The sequence below is a fragment of the Pristis pectinata genome, chromosome 37 (genome assembly GCF_009764475.1).
Source record: "Pristis pectinata isolate sPriPec2 chromosome 37, sPriPec2.1.pri, whole genome shotgun sequence".
In the NCBI taxonomy this organism is placed as follows: Eukaryota; Metazoa; Chordata; class Chondrichthyes; order Rhinopristiformes; family Pristidae; genus Pristis; species Pristis pectinata.
Genome location: NC_067440.1, coordinates 13,245,964 through 13,265,645, shown reverse-complemented (window position 1 = coordinate 13,265,645; position 19,682 = coordinate 13,245,964). Strand labels below are relative to the sequence as shown.

The 19,682-nt window shown below is 53.1% G+C and overlaps 2 protein-coding genes across 3 annotated transcripts in view; one reads left to right on the top strand and one right to left on the bottom strand.

Annotated features, from left to right (window-relative positions):
• Window positions 1-14,327, bottom strand: part of zbtb4 (zinc finger and BTB domain containing 4) — a 35,807-nt gene extending 21,480 nt beyond the window's left edge. For both annotated transcript variants that reach the window (XM_052044706.1, XM_052044705.1), the window contains exons 1-2: window positions 13,900-14,327; window positions 11,414-11,531 (exon numbers count right to left, since the gene is read on the bottom strand). The gene's annotated coding sequence lies outside the window, so the exon portion shown is untranslated. The remainder of the gene's footprint in view (window positions 1-11,413; window positions 11,532-13,899) is intronic.
• Window positions 1-19,682, top strand: part of LOC127586649 (solute carrier family 35 member G3-like) — a 31,122-nt gene that overhangs the window by 8,021 nt on the left and 3,419 nt on the right. The window contains 2 exon segments of the mRNA XM_052044765.1: window positions 4,444-4,622; window positions 7,016-7,045. Coding sequence (XP_051900725.1) covers window positions 4,444-4,622; window positions 7,016-7,045 — 209 coding nt within the window.

The window sequence follows — 19,682 nt, the reverse complement described above, 5'->3', positions numbered from 1 at the left end:
GCGTTCCCAGAAATCTGTGTTGTTCCCTTTAGTTCCTGTTCTCGGGAAGAGCTGCTTCCAACTGCCCACTTCCTGTGGTGGGTCCAGCTCGGTCAAAGCTAAGTGTAAGTGGAGTTTCCATGACTACGTCAGTTCCATTATCCTTAGAGAGAGCTCAAGCATGTGAGAGAGAGTGAGGGAGAGAGGTAGACAGACAGACTGAGAGAGAGACGGGCAGAAAGAGAGAGAGAAAAATCGAAACAGAGAGACAGACAGTGAGATATTGACAGAAAGCAAACTGAGAGAGACCGAGAGAGACAGAGAGACACAGAGAGAGAGAGACAGACAGAGACACAGACAGACAGACACACACACACACGCGCGCGCGCGCACACACACACACACAGACAGAGACAGAGAGACACACACACTGAGAGAGAGAGAGGCACACACACTGAGAGAGACAGAGAGAGACAGAGAGAGAGACACACACACACACTGAGAGAGAGAGAGACAGAGAGAGACACAGGCACTGAGAGAGAGAGAGACACACACACACTGAGAGAGACAGAGAGAGACAGACAGACAGAGAGACAGACAGAGAGAGACACACACTGAGAGAGACAGAGAGAGACAGACAGACAGAGAGACAGACAGACAGAGAGAGACACACACTGAGAGAGACAGAGAGAGAGAGAGTGACGGAACAGTGCAGCACAGGAATAGACCATTCAGCCCACAATGTCAATGCCAACCATGATGCCAATCTGAGCTAATCCCATCTGCCGGCACATGGGCCGCATCCCTCCACTCCCTGCCTGTTCACGTATCTAAGTGTCTCTTAAATGTTGCTGTTGTACCTGCTCCCACCACCTCCCCTGTTTATCTCCTTTAAACATTCCCCCTTTCACCTTAAACCTGTTTTGACATTTCCACCCTGGGGAAAGGACCCTAACCATCTACTCTATCTGTGCCTCTCATAATCTTATAAACCTCTATCAGGTCTCCCCTCAGCCTCCACCGCTCCAGAGAGAACAACCCAGGTTTATCCAACCTCTCCTTGTAGCGCATGCCCTCTAATCCAGGCAGTGTCCTGGTGAACCTCTTTTGCACCCTCTCCAAAGCCTCCACATCCTTCCTGTAATGGGGCGACCAGAACTGAACACAGTACTCCAGATGCAGCCTGACTAAAGTTTTATAAAGCTGCAACATAACTTCCTAACTTTTGTACCCAACGCCCCCACCAGTGAAGCCTTCTTTACCACCCTATTTACTCGTGTGGCCGCTTTCAGGGAGCTGTGGACTTGCACCCCAAGATCCCTCTGTACATCAATGTTCTCAAGGGTCCTGCCATTTACGGTGTCTTTTCCTCTTGCATTTGACCTTGCACTTGTCTGGATTAAACTCCATCTGCCACTTCTCTGCCCAACTTTCCAACTGGTCTACACCCTTTGACAAACTTCCTCACTATGCACAATTCCACCAACTTTTATGTCTTCCGCAAACTTACTCATCAAAACAGAGAGATAGAGAGAGGAACAGAGAGACAGTGAGAGAGAGAGTGAGAGAGAGAGAGAGAGAGGGAGAGCGAGAGTGTGAGAGTGAGAGAGGGAAAGCGAGAGAGAGAGAGGGAGAGCAAGAGTGTGAGAGAGAGAGTGAGAGAGAGAGAGTGAGAGAGAGAGAGAGAGAGAGAAAGAGGGAGGGTGAGAGTGTGAGAGAGAGAGTGAGAAAAGCAGAGAGACAAGGGCTTAAATCAAACAGGGCAGAAGAACCAGAACAAATGTGAGGCAGGTCGAGTGAACACAGATAGACAAAGTGCTGGAAACACTCAGCGGGTCCGGCAGCGTCTGTGGAGAGAGAAGCAGAACTAACTTCAGACAAAGGGTGTCCTGAACCATTTCTTCCTCCGTGGATGCTGCCTGACCTGCTGAGGGTTTCCAGCATCATCTGCTCTTGAGTATAAAAGTCAGGAAGTCATGTTGCAGCTGCATACAACATTGGTCAGGACGCACTTGAAGTATTGGTCGCTCCGTTACAGGAGGGGTGTGGGGGGCTTTGGAGAGGGTGCAGAAGAGGTTCGCCAGAATGCTGCCTGGATTAGAGGGTATGTGCTACAAGGAGGGGTTGGACAAACTTGGGATGTTCTCTCTGGAGTGGTGGAGGCTGAGGGGAGACCTGATAGACATTTATAAAATTCTGAGAGGCACAGACAGGGTAGGCAGTCAGCATTTTCTGCTTTTATTTCCAGTTTCCAGCATTTACTCACAAGCCTTGGCCAAATTCTGGGCTAACTGACCATGAGGGACCTGTACAGAGTAACTGGCTGAGCAGAGGCTGAGAAACCACTGGGCAGAGGTTGGAGGTCACCCGTGGATGGACTAGAGGGGAGATGAGGAGAAGGTTTGTCCCGGAGAGTGTTGGTGGTCTGGAACTCCCTGTCTGAGGTGGGGGGGGGGGGGTCAGAAAGCCCTCCCCATGGTACACAACCTGGATATGCGTGTGTGTGTGTGTGTGTGTGTGTGTGTGTGTGTGTGTGTGTGTGTGTGTGTGTGTGTGTGAGAGAGAGAGAGAGAGAGAGAGAAGCCGAGGGCATGGGCCCAGTGCTGGTACGTGGGCTAGTCTGGGGCATTCTCTCCAGACTGGTATGGACATGATGGGCTGAATGGCCTCCAGCTGTGCCACACGTTTGCTGGTTGACTGAAACCTGCAACGTGAGAGAAGGAACGTGGCAGAAACAGTCAGGGTTGAAAGAGTTAAACCCCCACTACAGATCCAGTGCTGAGGTATTAAGCACAACACCACTGCTCGGCCCTGAGTAGGTGAACACTCTGGTACAGCCTGGGCACACATGGTTAAACAGGGTCACTATCCCAGAATGGAAGGGGTTAAACACTGAATGTCCCAGCATGGACATAGTTAAACACTGATACTGTCCCAGCATGGAAGGGGTTAAACTGACATTCCCAGCATGGGAAGGGTTAAACAATGACACTGTTCCAGCATGGAATGGGTTAAACTGATTCTGGTTGGAAGGGGTTACTGACTAAGAATGTAAGGGGCTTAACATTGGCTCTTGGCACGGAAGGGGTTAAACATTCACTGTCTCAGAATAGGGGTTTAGCTGATAGACAGAATAGAAAGGGTTAAACATCAACACTGGCTGAGAATGGGTTAAGCACCAACACAGACTGAGAATGGAAGGGGTTTAACACTGACACAGAATGAGAATGGAGGGGGTTAAACCGACAGGCTGAGAATGGAAGGGGTTTGACACTGACATAGATTCAGTGCAGAAGAGGTTAAGCTCTAACTGCCTCAAAATGGAAGGAGTAAAACACTGATATAACTCAGTATTGATGGGGCTAAGTACTGAGGGGGTTAAATACTGTGAAGCAGGTTAAGTATTGAAGGGGTTAAACACCCTGATACTGACAATGTTATGGGTGGTTTAACTGTGATGGTTCACTGTGTTAAAGGGTGACATTCTTTACCTTTGGTAGTCATGAGGAGTTTAAACACCACACTGGTTTCTATCAAAGATATTCACTGGTCTGATAGTGACTCATTTTAAAAACTCTGGTTAAAACATGCTGATTCTGGATTCATACTGAAGCAATTCTACATCCATTTCTGTATTGAACTCCTTCCTACTGCCATGGGATTGAATGGGTTAAACAGGCATCTACTGGCTCAAGACTCAATGGGTTAAACATACTCAGAATTGGCTTTGAACTAAAAGAGTTAACAGTCTTGGAATAAGAAGGGTTTGAAACATTTATACTGGCTCAGCATTGAAGGGGTTAAACAGGCTCATACTCTAATGTGGTTTAAGGGGTTAAACAGACTCATACAAACTTTGGGACAAAGGGTTAAAGAGCAAAAAGCTGCAGATACTGGAATTCTGGAATTAAAAGCAGAAACCTGTGCAAATACTCAGCGGATCAGACAACACCTCAGGAGGGAGAGAGTTAATGTTTCAGGTCAAAGGACTTCAAACCAAAACGTTAATTCTCTCCATGATGTGACTGGCCTGTGATTGGACTAAATGGGCTCACGCTACCTCAGGAATGAAGGGCCCAAACAATTTTGTGCTGGCTCAGTAACTGAAGGAGTTAAATATTCTCAAACTGCCTAAAGATTTAAAGTATGAAACAGACTGATACCAGTCCTGGTTTGAAGGGTTAATTATATTATAGCTGTGAAGTGTCAGGGTTAAAACATGTTCATACAGGCTCAGGATTGAAAGGGGTCCAACATGGGTCTGGGATTGCAGGAGTTAATCAGGTTCATTCTGGCTTGGGTTCAAAGGAGATTAAACATTGTCTGACTGGTTCATTGAAGGGGTTAAATGGACAAACAACCAGGAATGAAGAGCTTAAACAGGCTGGTAGTGCCATCAGACAGAAGGGGTTAAGTACAATTGTTGGGGATTGAAAGAGTTAAACGGTAATTCTACTGCTTTAGGGTCAAAGAGCTTCAACAGACCTTCAGACAGAAGGGGTTAAGTGTAGGATTGAAGGGGTGGTTCGGAACTTGGTAAAGCCCAGGGGTCAGTCCGCAGTGACGTCCACCGTCACCCAGGGTGACAAAGCCCCTTCACCGACTTCACTGGGAACCAACCAGCGGACGATCCCCAGCGGTCGGTGAAACGGCACACCCCCCTCAGGGCACCGAGAGCTGAGAACAGGAGCGGTTATTCCACCTGCAGCAGAAGACGTGGACACACACAGAAAATCTGTGCCAGAGATATAAATATTAATTGTTCCCAAAATAAACAGATGGGAGGGCTCCAGGCGCTGCAATCAGGAGGGCCCCAGCGCAGTGGAAAAAGGCAGCAGGGGGTAAATCGCAGGGTGACACTCAGATACACAACTAGTGGGGACAGTCTGCAGGGTCACAGTCAGACCCTGGGCAACGTCACCAGGGAAGTGGTAATGCAGCAACATTACAGAGTACAGGCCCAAGACTACAGTAATACAGAGGTGTCTGCCACTGTACAATACTGAGGTACAGTACCGGTGGGGACGGGTCTGTCACTGTATAACACCGGGGTACAGTACTGGTGGGGACGGGTCTGTCACTGTATAACACCGGGGTACAGTACTGGTGGGGACGGATGTGTCACTGTATAACACCGGGGCATGGTACCGGTGGGGACGGGTCTGTCGCTGTGTAACGCCGGGGTACAGTACTGGTGGGGACGGGTCTGTCGCTGTAGAACACCGGGGTACAGTACTGGTGGGGATAGGTCTGTCGCTGTATAACACTGGGGTACAGTACCGGTGGGGACGGGTCTGTCGCTGTATAACACCGGGGTACGGTACCGGTGGGGACAGGTGTGTCGCTGTAGAACACCAGGGTACGGTACCAGTGGGGAGGGGTTTGTCACTGTATAACTCCGGGGTACGGTACCGGTGGTGATGGGTCTGTCGCTGTATAACACCGGGGTACGGTACCGGTGGAGATGGGTCTGTCACTGTATAACTCTGGGGTACGGTACCAGTGGGGACGGGTCTGTCACTGTTTAACGCCGGGGTACGGTACCAGTGGGGAGGGGTCTGTCGCTGTATAACTCCAGGGTACGGTACCGGTGGGGACAGGTGTGTCACTGTATAATTCCGGGGTACAGTACCGGTGGGGATGGGTCTGTCGCTGTATAACTCCGGGGTATGGTACCGGTGGGGACAGGTCTGTCGCTGTATAACTCCGGGGTACAGTACCGGTGGGGAGGGGTCTGTCACTGTATAACTCCGGGGGAAGAGGTCCTGTGCAGTGAGCATAGGGAGTTAGGAAGCTGCTGAAGAGCAGGATCTCCAGGGTAGTAAGCTCTGGATTACTCCCGGTGCCACGGGCTGGTCAGGGCAGGAATAGGATGGTATGCCAGATGAATGAGTGGCCGAGGAACTGGTGCAGGGGGCAGGGTTTCGGGTTCTTGGATCATTGGAACCCCTTCTGGGGCAGGCGTGACCTGAGGGACGGGTTGCACCTCAACTGGAGGGGAACCAATATCCTGGTCAGGAGGTTTGCTGGTGCTACTCAGAGGGGTTTAAATTAGTTTGGCAGGGGGATGGGAACCAGAGCACTGGGTCAGAAAGTGGAGGGATTGAGAGGAAGGGAGATGTCAGGGCCAGTAAACACAGGCCAGAGCAAAGTGACAGACACGATGGGACGGGCAGGTTGAAGTGTGTGTACTTGGATGCTGGGAGTATTATGTGTCAGGGTGATGAACTTGGAGCATGAATCAATACATGGAACTATGATGTTGTGGCCACTGCAGAGACTTGGTTGTAACAGGGACAGGAATGGGTGCTTAACGTTCCACGGTTTCCATGTTTTAGAAAGGATGGTGAAGGAGGTAAAAGGGGTTGGGTGGTGGGGGGGGGGGAGTTGCACTGCTCATCAGGGACAATATCACAGCTGCACCCAAAGGGGACATAATGGAGGCTCGTCCACCGAGTCTGCATGGGTAGAAATCAAAAATAAGGAAGGTGCAATCACACTGATGGGATTAGACTACAGACACCCCCCACCCCCCCACCCCCACCCCCAGTAGCCACCAGGACAATGAGGAAGAGAAATGCAGGCAGATTAGGGAAAGGTGTAAAACCGTTGTCACGGGGAAACTTCCCTAATATAGACTGGGACCTCCTTAGTGTAAGAGGTTTAGACAGGGCAGAATTTGTTAGGTGCATCCAGGAGGGTTTCTTAAATCAATATGTTGATAGTCCAACGAGAGGAGGGGCCGTACTGGACCTGGTGCTGGGTAACCAGCCTGGCCAGGTGACTGACCTTTCAGTGGGGAACAATGACCACAACTCCTTAAGTTAAGATAGATATAGATAAGTATGGACCTTACGGGAGAGTATTAAATCGGAGCAGGGCAAATTCCGGGAGCATTAGGCAGGAACTAGGAGAAATAATTGGGAACAGCTGTTTTTGGGCAAGTCCACATCTGACGTGGAGGGTGGTTAAAGACCAACTGCACAGAGTACAGGACAGGGATGTTCCAGTAAGAAGGCAGGACAAGGATGGCAGGGGAAGGGAACCTTGGATGTCGAGAGAGGTGGTGAGTTCAGTCGAGAAGAAAAAGGAAAAGTATGTAAAGCTTAGGAAGCGAGGATCAAACAGAGTCCTTGAGGATTATAAAGAAGCCAGAAAGGAACTCGAGAAGGAAATTAGGAAAGCCAGGAGGGGCCATGAAAAGTCCTTGGCAGGTAGAATTAAAAAGAATCCCAAGGCATTCTATACACGAGCAAGAGGATACCTAGGGAGAGGGTAAGACAACTGGATAAAGGAGGGAACGTACTTGGAGGCAGAGGAGGTGGGTGAGATCCTAAATGAGTACTTTGCATCAGTGTTTACCAAGGAGAAGGCTGTGGAGGGTAGGGAGATCAGCGTGGAGCTTGCTAATATGCTGGGGCATTTCAAGATAAAGGAGGAGGTAGTGTTGGGTCTCTTAAAGAGCATTAAAGTGGATAAGTCCCCAGAACCTGATGGGATATACCCCAGGTTATTGAAAGAGGCAAGAGATGAGATTGCTGGGGCCTTGACCAAGATCTCTGTGTCCTCTCCAGCCACAGGCGAGGTCCCGGAGGACTGGTGAGTAGCTAATGTTGTTCAAGAAGGGAAAGGGGGATAATCCTGGAAACTATAGACCAGTGAGTCTCACGTCAGTGGTAGGGAAGTTACTGGAGAGGATCCTCAGGGGTAGGATTTTTGAGCATTTGGAAAACCATAGCCTAATTAGGGACAGTCAGCATGGCTTTGTGCAGGGCGTGTCATGCCTTACTAACGATTCAGTTACTTGACGAGGTGACGAGGGTGATTGATGAAGGTAGAGCTGTGGATGCTGTCTACGTGGATTTCAGTAAGGCGTTTGACAAGGTCCCTCATGGGAGACTCACCCAGAAGATTAAGATGCATGGGATCCACGGTGAATTGCCCGTTTAGATTCAGAACTGGCTTGCCTGTAGAAGGCAGAGGGTAGTGGTCAATGGAACTTATTCTAGCTGGAGGTCTGTGAGTAGTGGTGCTCCTCAGGGATCTGTACTGGGACCTCTGCTGTTTGTGATGTATAGAAATGACCTGGGTGAAAATGTACATGGGTGGGTTAGTAAGTTTGCAGATGATACAAAGATTGGTAGTGTTGTGGATAGTGTAGAAGACCGGCAGAGGATACAGCGGGATATAGATCAGTTGCAGATATGGGCAGAGAAATGGCAGATGGAGTTTAACCCGGCCAAATGTGAAGTGTTGCACCTTGAGAGATCAAATGTAAAGGGACAGTACATTGTTAATGGCAGGACCCTTAACAGTGTTGATGAGCAGAGGGATCTTGGGGTCCAAGTCCATAGCTCCCTGAAAGTGGCTGCACAGGTTGATAGGGCGGTAAAGAAGGCATAGGGCATGCTTGCCTTCATTAGTCGAGGCACTGAGTTCAAGAGTCAGGAAGTTAAGCTGCAGCTTTATAAAACTTCAGTTAGGCCGCATCTGGAGTATTGCATTCAGTTCTGGTCGCCCCGTTACAGGAAGGACGTCGAGGCTTTGGAGAGGGTGCAGAAGAGGTTTACCAAGATGCTGCCTGGATTAGAGGGCACGTGCTATGAGGAGAGGTTGGACAAACTTCGGTTGTTCTCTCTGGAGTGGCGGAGGCTGAGGGGAGATCTGATAGAGATTTATAAGATTATGAGAAGCACAGACAGACAGCCGGTATCTTTTCCCCAGAGTTGAAATGTCTAATACCAGAGGGCATGCATTTAAGGTGAGAGGGGGTACATTCGAAGGAGATGTGCAGGGCAAGTTTTTTTTTACACAGAGTGGTAGGTGCCTGGAATACGCTGCCTGGGGTGGTGGTGGAGGCGGCAGACACGATAGAGGGGTGTTCAGGAAGCTCTTAGCTAGGCACATGAAAGTGAGGGAAATGGTAGGATATGGACATCGTGTAGGCAGAAGGGATTAGTTTAGTTGGGCATTTTATTACGAATGTAATTGGTTCAGCACAACATTGTGGGCCGAAGGGCCTGTTCCTGTGCTGTACTTTCTATGTTCTGGTACAGATGCGGACGGGTCTGTGTCTGTCACTGTATAACACCAGGGTACAGTACCGGTGGGGATGGGTCTGTCGCTGTATAACACCGGGGTACGGTACCGGTGGGGATGAGTCTGTCGCTGTATAACACCGGGGTACAGTACCGGTGGGGATGGGTCTGTCGCTGTATAACACCGGGGTACGGTACCGGTGGGGATGAGTCTGTCGCTGTATAACACCGGGGTACAGTACCGATGGGGATGGGTCTGTCGCTGTATAACACCGGGGTACGGTACCGGTGGGGATGGGTCTGTCACTGTATAACACCGGGGTACAGTACTGGTGGGGATGGGTCTGTCGCTGTATAACACCGGGGTACAGTATCGGTGGGGATGAGTCTGTCGCTGTGTAACCGGGGCACAGTACGTTGGGGATGGATCTGTCCCTGTATAACACCGGGATACGGTACTGGTGGAGATGGGTCTGTCGCTGTATAACACCGGGGTACAGTACCGGTGGGGACGGGTCTGTCACTGTATAACACCGGGGTACGGTACTGGTGGGGACGGGTCTGTGTCTGTCACTGTATAACACTGGGGTACGGTACCGGTGGGGACGGGTCTGTGTCTGTCACTGTATAACACCGGGGTCCGGTTCCGGAGGTTCAGTGGGATTCTCTGCGGGTTGCTGTGGAATGTTTTCCCATGCCGGTTTTGAGCTGCGCTGCGCTCTGATCCCGTGTCCGGGGGTTGTGTGAGCTGCTCTGGGTTTGGGTTTCGAGCTGTGGGCTGGGCCTGTGTTGCTGTGAAATGGCTGCACTCGTCTGCACACCTAGTTACGAGGTTAATGCAGCCCGCAGTCGCCAAAGCCTGCCACCACCGGACACCCCCTCGCCCTCCAGCTCCGCCACTCACAGAGGTTGTTTCATGTCTGACTGGACAAAATGGTCAAAACTGAGACTGGCATTTCCCGTCCCAATATACTTTTATATCTAACCAACTGCCCGTGAAAATTAAAGCAAAGAATCCTTTCTTCTTCTTGCCTCACTCAGAAGTTCCCCCAGGGTTTCCTTCGCCCTGCGTGTGGACTTTTAACTCCCGACAGACAGGGCCAGAAGTAGGCCTCAGGCTTGGGCACTCAGGCCTAGGCCTGGCTTTATCCAGCCACAGTGGAGAGGGACAGGGAAGGAATTCCAGGCAATGGGAAGCAGCAGTGTGGCGAGGCTGGGAGTGAGGGAGTGCAGGGATCTCGGAGGGCGGTAGGGTTGGTGGGAGATTCTGTGACCACAGCCCCAACCGTCAGCTCTGTCCCTCCCAGCAGCGTTCCCAGGAACGGCAGCTCGGGGTCATTGGGCCCAGTGACGCAGAAATGGGGCAGTGGTTCATGGACCAGCCTTAGTTTGGCACCTCAAACCCTCCCGGGGTTGGGAAAGTAACTTCACATCATGGAAGCAGGGACAGAGATCACCACAGATCATCCGTGGATGGAGGGAATGATCACAGACCGAAGCACTCTCTCCTCACCACCCCTCCCATAGTGTGGCGCTCCCTCCTCACCGCCCCACCAACAATGTGGGGCTCCCTCCTCACTGCCCCACACACAATGTGACACTCCCTCCTCACCGCCCGTCCCACAGTGTGGACCTTCCTCCTCACCGCCCGTCCCACAGTGTGGACCTTCCTCCTCACCGCCCGTCCCACAGTGTGAACCTCCCTCCTCACCGCCCGACCCACAGGGTGGAGCTCCCTCCTCACCGCCCCTCCCACAGGGTGGAGCTCCTTCACTGCCCCTCCCTTTGCTGGAATGGAGGCTGGAACCTCGAGGGGTGAGGGAGGGGCTGCCTATGAACTGGACCCTGCACCTCACTGATGCTGAACGTGTGTGGCCATGGCTGCAGGAGGTGGGGAGACTGGTGGGGTGGGGGTGGGGAGGGGAGGGGAGGGGAGTGCGGGAGGAGAGGTGGGGAGTGGGGCAGGGGAGGGGTGGGGAACGAAGACATCCCACACAATCAGGGACTGTCTGCCCTACTCCCCCCCGCCCAGTTGGGGGGGGCACTGGGGTTCGATCACTGACCCCAGACCACTGAAACGTCTCCCACCAGCCCCCGACCTCTTCCCCCGACCTCTCCCCGCCCCAGCAATCCCCTCCACACTCCCTCCCCCGAATCCTCACTCTCCCCCCCACCCCCCCCCCATTCCAGGTCTGACCATGGGGGCCTGTGTCTGTGTGGAACCCATAGGGTGAGGGTGTTCCCCCTCCCACAGCCCCCCAGGACTACCCTGACCCAGTAGGATCCCCCCTCCAGCAGCTGGGCCGGGGACGGTGAGTCGAGGGTTAATGGCGGCGGTGACAGGGGCACAGAATGAGCAGACACGGCAGGGCAGTGGTCGGGACCCCCGTCCTTACCTTGCGTGGCGTCCGGACACTGAAGGGTCCTCAGCTCTGCTCCCCGAATCCTATCGCATCGGCGGGACACTCAGGGACCAGAACGAGCCCAGGAGGAGAGGCAGCGTGTGGAGGGAGCCTGGGGGAGAGAGACCGGCAGGCACACGCACGTACACGCACACGCACACGTACATACACGTGCACACATACATGCGTGCACGTACACACACACACATGCACATAATCGCACACACATGTCCACATATATGCATGCACGCACACACACACGCACACACAAACATACACACAGACACACAAACACACACACGGACACACACACAGAGAAACACAGACACAAACACAGACACACGGTCAGCAGATCCAACCTACGCAGCGCGAAGATTAAAGCACCGTTGCGTTTGTTAACTCTGGGGTGAGCCATGGGTGGGCCAGGGGCTGGGACAGGGTCTAGGTCGTGGCTTCCCCCACCCTCCCAAGGCAGGGACCGAAGGGACAGAGGGACTGAGCCCGTCTGTGGGTGGACAACGCTCCCATCCACCCCTCCCTTCAGCTCTGCACCTCCCTCACCCCCACCCACACCCTGCTCACCCCGGGGCCAGACACCCACCAAGGAGATCGAGGGACAGTGTCCCAACAGCCTGTTGGTAGGGTTACTGCCTCTGTGTGTGTGTGCGTCTGTCTGTCTGTCTGTCTCTATGTGTCTGTGTGCTTGAGTGTGTGCGTGTGTGTGCCTCTGTGTGTGTGAGTGTCTGTGTGTGTCTCTGTGTGTCTGTGTGTATGTTTGTTTCTGTGTGTGTCTATGTCTGTGTGTGTTTTTAGTATGTCTCTGTCCTTGTTTATGCGTGTGTCTCTGTGTGTGTCTGTGTGCATACTTGTGTGTATTGTTGCCTGTATCAACATGTGTGTGCCTGTGCCTCTGTGTGTGTGCACGTGTGTATCTGGATGTCTGTGTGTCCATGTGTGCCTGTGCCTACTTATAAGTGTGTGTCTGTGTGCATGTGTGGGTGCATATATGTCTGTACCAGTGTGTGGCGTGTCTGTCTGTGTCAGAACATGTATGTGCGTCTGTGTATGTTTGCCTGTATGTGTGTTATTGGGTGGGTCTGTGTCAGTTTGTACCTTTCTGTCTATACACATCTCTTTGTGTTTATGTGTCCATGTGTTTCTCTCTGGGCCTGTGTTTGCGTGTTTGCCTGTACACCCATGTGTATCTACACCGCTGCCCTCACTCACATCCACACGTGAATGTGTTTGTATGGCTGTGTGCGTGTGTGACTGTACCTGTGCATCTCTGTGTGGTCACACCTGTGCATATGTGTCTGTGTGTGTCTGTGTACATGTCAATGTGTGTCCCTGGGTGTGAGTGTGTGTCTGTCACTCTGTGCTTTCATGTCTGTCTGTAACCAGTGTGTGCTCACACCGTGTGTCTGTCAGTGTGTGTGTGCCTGGCCTTACACATCCATGCCTGTGTCTCGTGTTGGACTGTGGGCATGCGCACCGGATTCTGTCCGTTTGTGTGTCTGAGTGTGGGTATTTGTCTGTTTGTGTGATTGTCAGTGTTTATGCATGTCTGTTTCTCTGTGTGTGTGTGTGTGTGTCTGTCTGTCTGTCTGTCTGTCTGTCTGTGTCTGTCTGTCTGTCTGTAATCCTGTGTTTGTGTATGTGTGCTCCTGTGTGTGAGTCTGTGGTCTGTGTGTGTGTGAGTGTATGCATCTGTGTGTGAAAGTGTGTGTGTGTGAGAGACTGTATGTGTGTGTCTGTGTATGTGAGAGTGTGTATGTGTCTGTCTGTGGTCTATGTATGTCTGTATGTGTATCACTATGTGCATGTGTATCTGTGTGTGTACATGTGTGTATGTGTGTACATCTGTGTGCGCGAGTATGTGTCTGTCTGTGGCCTATGTGTGTGTGCGCATGAGTGTGCATGTGTGTCTGTGTGCATGTCACTGTATGTGCGTGTGTCTGTGTCTGTGTGTATGTGTGTGTACATATGTCTCTGTGTGTGTGTCTCTGCGTGTGTGTGTGTGCATATGTGTGTGTGCATATGTGTCTGTGTGTGTGTGTGCGCGCGTGTGCGTGTCTGTGTGTGCGCGCGCATGTGCGTGTCTGTGTGTGTGCATGCGCGCGCGCGTGTGTGTGTGTGTGTGTGTGTGTGTGCGCGTGCACACTAACAACCCACCCCCTTCCTCTCAGCACAGCGTCTGCCCATTGCCTGTACCTCTGGCAGACAGTACAGTGTGACTGTGCAGCTTGGAAGCACATCATCAGCAGGCTGGCATACACTGTCCTGGCCCCTCTCCTCCTCCCATCCACCCCTGCCTGCCCTCCATACCAACCCAGCAGATAAACAGAAGCAAGATGCTCGTCCGAGGACCACATCGACAGATATTTACGTGTTTTCATTTCTATATCTAACACACCCTGGAGAGCTCGAGTCGACACCCCTCCTTCCCCTGCTCCCTCCGAGGCTGCCAGAGGTAGTCCTACCTGCATCCTGTCTGCTGCAGAGGGCACTCACTGCCACTGAACCCAATATGGAGTCGTTTCTCCTGTCCCTCTCATACTAAGGTTCTGGCAGTATTCTCCGCACTTGCGTGCTCTCTCTCCTGTGACATCATCAAGGTCTCTGCTGATGTTTGGTAACTTTCTTCTGTGTGTGTGAGAGAGAGAGAGATCGAGAGAGAGCGAGAGAGAGAGAGAGAGAGAGAGAACTAATCCATGCGATTGAAAATCAACCAGCCATCCGAGGGAGAGCAGGAGGGGGAGAGGGGGAGAGACACAGGCAGGGGGAGTCTGCTTTCAGCAGGAGGCTGCTTTAGTGCTGCACACATCTACGCCCTGCAAACTGTAAATGCAGCGACTGTCAGCTCCTTCCTCTCTCTCTCTCTCTCTCTCTCTCTCTCTCTCGTTCTCGCTCCCTCCCTCTTGCTAGCTTACACCAGCCAAAGAACAGGCTTCGCCAAGCATTGTGCTGGAGCCTGGATCTGGCACACGCACAGAATTTCAAGAATCCTGTCGCACTTAGAACTGTGAGAGCTGAGAGATAAACACACACTCTCACTGACACTCACACACACACTGACACTCACACACACACTGACACACTCACACACACTCACACACACTGACACACTCACACACACTGACACACTCACACACTCACTGACACACAGACACTCACATACACTCACTCTCATAGTGACACACTCTTACACTCTCTCACACACATAACACACGCACACAGCACAATCACATACTCTCACACACACACTCACAACACACAAACACACTCCCTCACACACAACCACTCACACACAACTCTCTCACACTCCCTCACTCACACTCTCACACAGACACAACACACACACAAACACACAACACTCTCTCTCTCTCACACACACACACACACCCACACCCACCCACCCACCCACCCACACACACACACACACACACACACACACACACACACACACACACACACACACACAAATACAGACAGCTTGACAGGTTTAAATCCCTCTCTCCCTTCTCTGCAAATCAAACAGGAACTGGGCACTGATCACTAACACACCCCGATTTTATTTTTTTAAAGCCTGCAAATTAAAGTTGCTTCACCCTCAGGCCTTGCTGGATTTTCAGCCAGCGGCAGCCTGGTTCTGGCCATCGGCAGCACAGGCTCCCTGTGCCAAGGCCCAGGACGGTCGTCACTCTGAGCTCCTGGCTGCCGGCTGTCGTGGGGGTACCAGGCCTTACTGGGCTGGTTTCACTGGGGGAAGGCAGGAGCCTGCTCCCCCTCCCTCCGAACATTCCTGGCACAGTGTTAGGGAGAGGGGGGTGGAGGGATCTCCCCCAGTGGCATCCAGCTGCTCAGCCACAGCTGCCTCCGAACTCGGGCCTGTGGAGCAGGCTTTGGTTGGCTGGTTAGGCCGCGGGGATTGGCTGACTGGCTGCACCGTCCCCTCCCGCGTCCCGAAAGACCACATAAATGCACCTCCCCTCTTCCATGGCACACCCCCAGCACTACCTCATGGGGGCATAGCAAGATCCCACGGGGAGGGAGATAACCCGAGGCAGAGGGGAGGGGGGAACAAGCAGGCTCCTTCCAGTCCCAGGGGAGTTGGCCTACTCCAGCCCAGAGCCTTCCCTTTGGCAGAGGAGGGCAGGGTTGGTTTGCCAGAGGGAGGGGAGAGCAAGGCTGAGTTTGCCAGGGCGGTGGTTACTGGTGTCCAGTGAGGAATCCCTCTGCGTGGGGGTGTGTGACATTCAGCAGCCCACAGGAGGGGGTTCCTGCTGGAAAGGGGTCCGCGGTTGAGTGTACAGTGTGACACTGCGATGTGGGGTTTCTTAAGGTAACCGCTCATTATACAGAATGTCCTTCAGTAAGAGCTTGTGTTTTTCTTGGCTCCACCAACGTGAATCCACCCTTCTGCACTGTGGCTTCATTTCAGAGAGCTGGTTTCAGCAGACACTTCAGTGAACGTACTGGGAGTGTGTGATGGGACAGTGTAGAGCGAGCTTAACTGTGTCTGACCCCAGGAGTGTCTGATGGGAGGGTGTGGAGGGAGCTTCACTGTCTGACCCTGGGAGTGTGTGATGGGACGGTGAGGAGGGAGGTTCACCTTGTGTCTGACCCCTGGAGTGTGTGATGGGACCGTGAGGAGGGAGCTTCACTCTGTGTCTAACTCCTGGAAGTAGAAACTCACCGAATTATAGAGCACGGAAACAGGACCCGCGGCCCAACTTGTCCATGCCGACCAAAGTGTCTACCTGAGCTGGTCCCATTTCCCTGCATTTGGCCCGTATCCCTCTAAACCTTTCCTATCCATGTAAACTGTCCAAGTGTCTTTTAAATGTTGGTAATGCTCCTGCCTCACTCACTTTCTCTGGCAGCTCGTTCCATATACAGACCATCCTCTCTGTGAAAAAGTTGCTCCTCAGGTCACTCTTAAACCCTGTCACCTTATGCAGGTCCTGATGCAGGGTCTTGACTGAAAAGTTGACAATTCCTTCCCACCCCCACAGATGCTGCCCGACCCGCTGAGTCCCTCCAGCAGATTGCTCCTGGAGTGATTGCTGGGACAGCGGGAGGGGCGTGTGAGTGAGGAGGGGTTGGGCTGACTGGGACACTCCTCAGAGGAGGGGATCATGGAAACCTATGGAATTCCAACAGGACCAGACAGACTAGATACCGGGAGGGAGGACGTTCTGGATGGCAGGAGATTCCAGGACCAGGAGTCATGACCGTGGGATACGGGGTTTCCCAACTGGAGCAGAGAGCCAGAGGGTGTCCCCCCCATCGGGACTGGTGAACCAGTGGAGTTCTCTCCCACTGATGGTGAAGAGGGCCGAGTCTTCAGACGTGTTCAGGAAGAAGATGGAGATATTTCTTCTCACCAAAGGTCAACAATTATGATGGATAATCAGCCATAATCGTGTTGAGTGGGTGAGCACGACTGAAGGGCTGAATGGCCTCCAACCTATGACTGTCCACACCTTCCTCCAGTTCTGTGTTTGCTGTGTCTCAGCAATGAAGGCAGAATCACAGAGAACTTGACCACTCACCTGTGCAGTCAGGACAACAACCAATGAGCTGGTCATTGACTTCAGGAAGGGGCACGGAGTGCACGCCCGTGTCTGTATCAACGGTGCTGAGGTGGAGACGGTTGAGAGCTTCAGGTTCCCAGCTGTAAGTATCACCAACAACTTGTCCTGGTCCAACCACGGAGACGTTATGGCCAAGAAAGCTCACCAGTGGCTCTACTTCCTCAGGAGGCTGTGGAAATTCAGCATGTCCCCTTTGACCCTCACCGATTTTTACCGATGCACCATAGAAAGCATCCTATCCAGATGCATCACGGCTTGGGACGGCAACTGCTCTGTCCAGGACCACAAGAAGCTGCAGGGAGTTGTGGACACAGCCCAACGCGTCACAGACACCAGCCTCCCCTCCTTGGACTCTGTCTACACTTCTGGCTGCCTCTATAATCAAAAACCCACCTACCCCGGACATTCTTCTATTCTCTCCCCCTCCCATCAGGCAGAAGATGCATAAGCTTGAGAGCACGTACCACCAGGCTCAAGGACAGCTTCTAACCCACTGCAATCAGACCCTTGAACAGACTTCTCACACGCTAAAGGTGAACTCTCGATCACACAATCTAGCTCACCGTGACCCTGCACCTCATTGCCTGCCTGCACTGCACTTTCGCTGTAACTGTGACACTTTATTCTGCAATCTGTCTTCCGCATTCTGGATGTGTGTGTGTGTGTGTGTGTGTGTGTGTGTGTGTGTGTGGGGTGTGTGGGGGCTGTGGGTGTGGGGGTGTGGGGTGTGTGTGTGTGTGTGTGTGTGTGTGTGTGTGTGTGTGGGGTGTGTGGGGGCTGTGGGTGTGGGGGTGTGGGGGTGTGTGGGTGCTGTGGGGGTGGGTTGTGTGTGTGTGAGTGGGAGGGGTGTGTGTGGGGGTTGTCTGTGTGTGTGTGGGGGGGTGTGGGGTGTGTGTGGGGGGTGTTTATGTGTGGGGGTGGGGTGTGTGTGTGTGGGAGGGGTGTGTGTGGAGGGTGTCTGTGGAGGGGTGTGGGGTGTGTGTGTGGGGTTGTGTGCGTGGGGTGTGTGCGGGGTGGTGTGTGTGGGAGGGGGGTGGTGTGTGTGGGTTGTGGGGGGTAGTGTGTGTGAGGGTGGGGTGTGTGTGTGTGTGTGTGTGTGTGTGTGTGTGTGTGTGTGTGTGTGTGTGTGTGTGAGGGGTGTGTGTGTGGGGGGTGTTTATGTGTGGGGGGGGCGGCAGGGACCCGGTGACCCGCCGCGGTGTTTGTGATGTCACAGCCGAGAGCAGATCCCCGGACACAGCCCCTTCCGCCGTTCCGTGCTCCTGAGGTGGCCAGGGTGAGTGGACTTCTCCTCCGGGGAGGTTTGGGGGCACTGGATAACGGCAGGAAGGGAAATGTCTCACACCCCCTCTCCCTCCCCGTGTGTGTGGTGGGGGGGGGGGGGTGGGAACCTGTTCACCCGGACCTCCTCCCCACCCAACCTTCCTACAGTCAATGAACAACCCCACAGATTAACCTCACTCTGGGCAAACTGACCTCCACAGCAGGGCAGAATCACTGGGTAATGGGCTTACCAGGCATTAGGGCGGAATGGTTCAGGATACAACTCCCTGAGTAGGTTCCCAGGTTCTTCTCCAGCTACCCAAGCAGGGTCAGCCCTGCATTGACAGACCACCACTGAGAGAATGTCCAAAGCTCTTCAGAGGAGCGAACACCAAACCTCAGTGAGGCCACAGCTGGAGAACCGCGTGCAGTTCTGGTCGCCACTCTCCAGCAAGGAGGCATCTGCACTGGAGAGGGTGCAGAGGGGACTTCCCACGACGTTGACTGGGATGGAGGGTCTCAGAGACGCGGAGAGGCTGGGTCTATTGTCCCCGGAACAGAGGAGGCTGAGGAGCACTCTGAACGTCTTCCAACACATCAACATCCTTCCTTAGATCAGACGACCAACACGGTACACGGGACACCAGCTGTGGCCGAAGTACAACTTCACGACGTTTGTATTCACTTCCACCAGCAGGAACATCTGCTGGCTTCCCTGTCCAGCTCACTGGGCCTGGGTGACTCGTGCACTCGGACACCCAGACCCCTCTGCATCTCAGAGCTCTCCAGCCTCTCACCATTTAGATAATTCACTTCTTTTTGTTTTTGTTTTTTCTTGACCACCCCACCTTTTTCCACATTGTCCGGATCTCGGCCGGATAACTGAACCCGTCCACCCCGTTCTGGAGGTTCCTCCGCTCCCCTGTCCTTGTAGCATCTGGCAGTTCAGGCAACCTCTCGCTCTGAGACTTCACCCGACTCACCTACACAACCCGTGGGACATTGGGGTGCCGTTGATACCACTGGTGCCGTCCGGCAGAGTGTGTATCGCATGGAGCATAAACTGCCATCTGCGATGGTGGGTTCTCAGGAGGGACTCAGGGTGGATCACCCACTCGTTCTTCGGCACCTACACAGGGCCCAGCTGTCACTGAGGTGGACATCTTCCACCTCCTCCTGTAAATTGTTGAATCGTCCACCGTCGGATGCAGTGGGGCCGCCAGAGCTACGATCTGATCCGCTGTGGCGGATTGTGTGCAGTTTCTGGTCGCCCGGTACAGGAAGGATGTGGAGGGGCTTGGAGGGGGTGCAGGAGAGGTTCACCAGGACACTGCCTGGATTAGAGGAGAGGTTGCACAAAGTTGGGTTGTTCTCCCTGGAGCATCGGAGGCTGAGGGGAGACT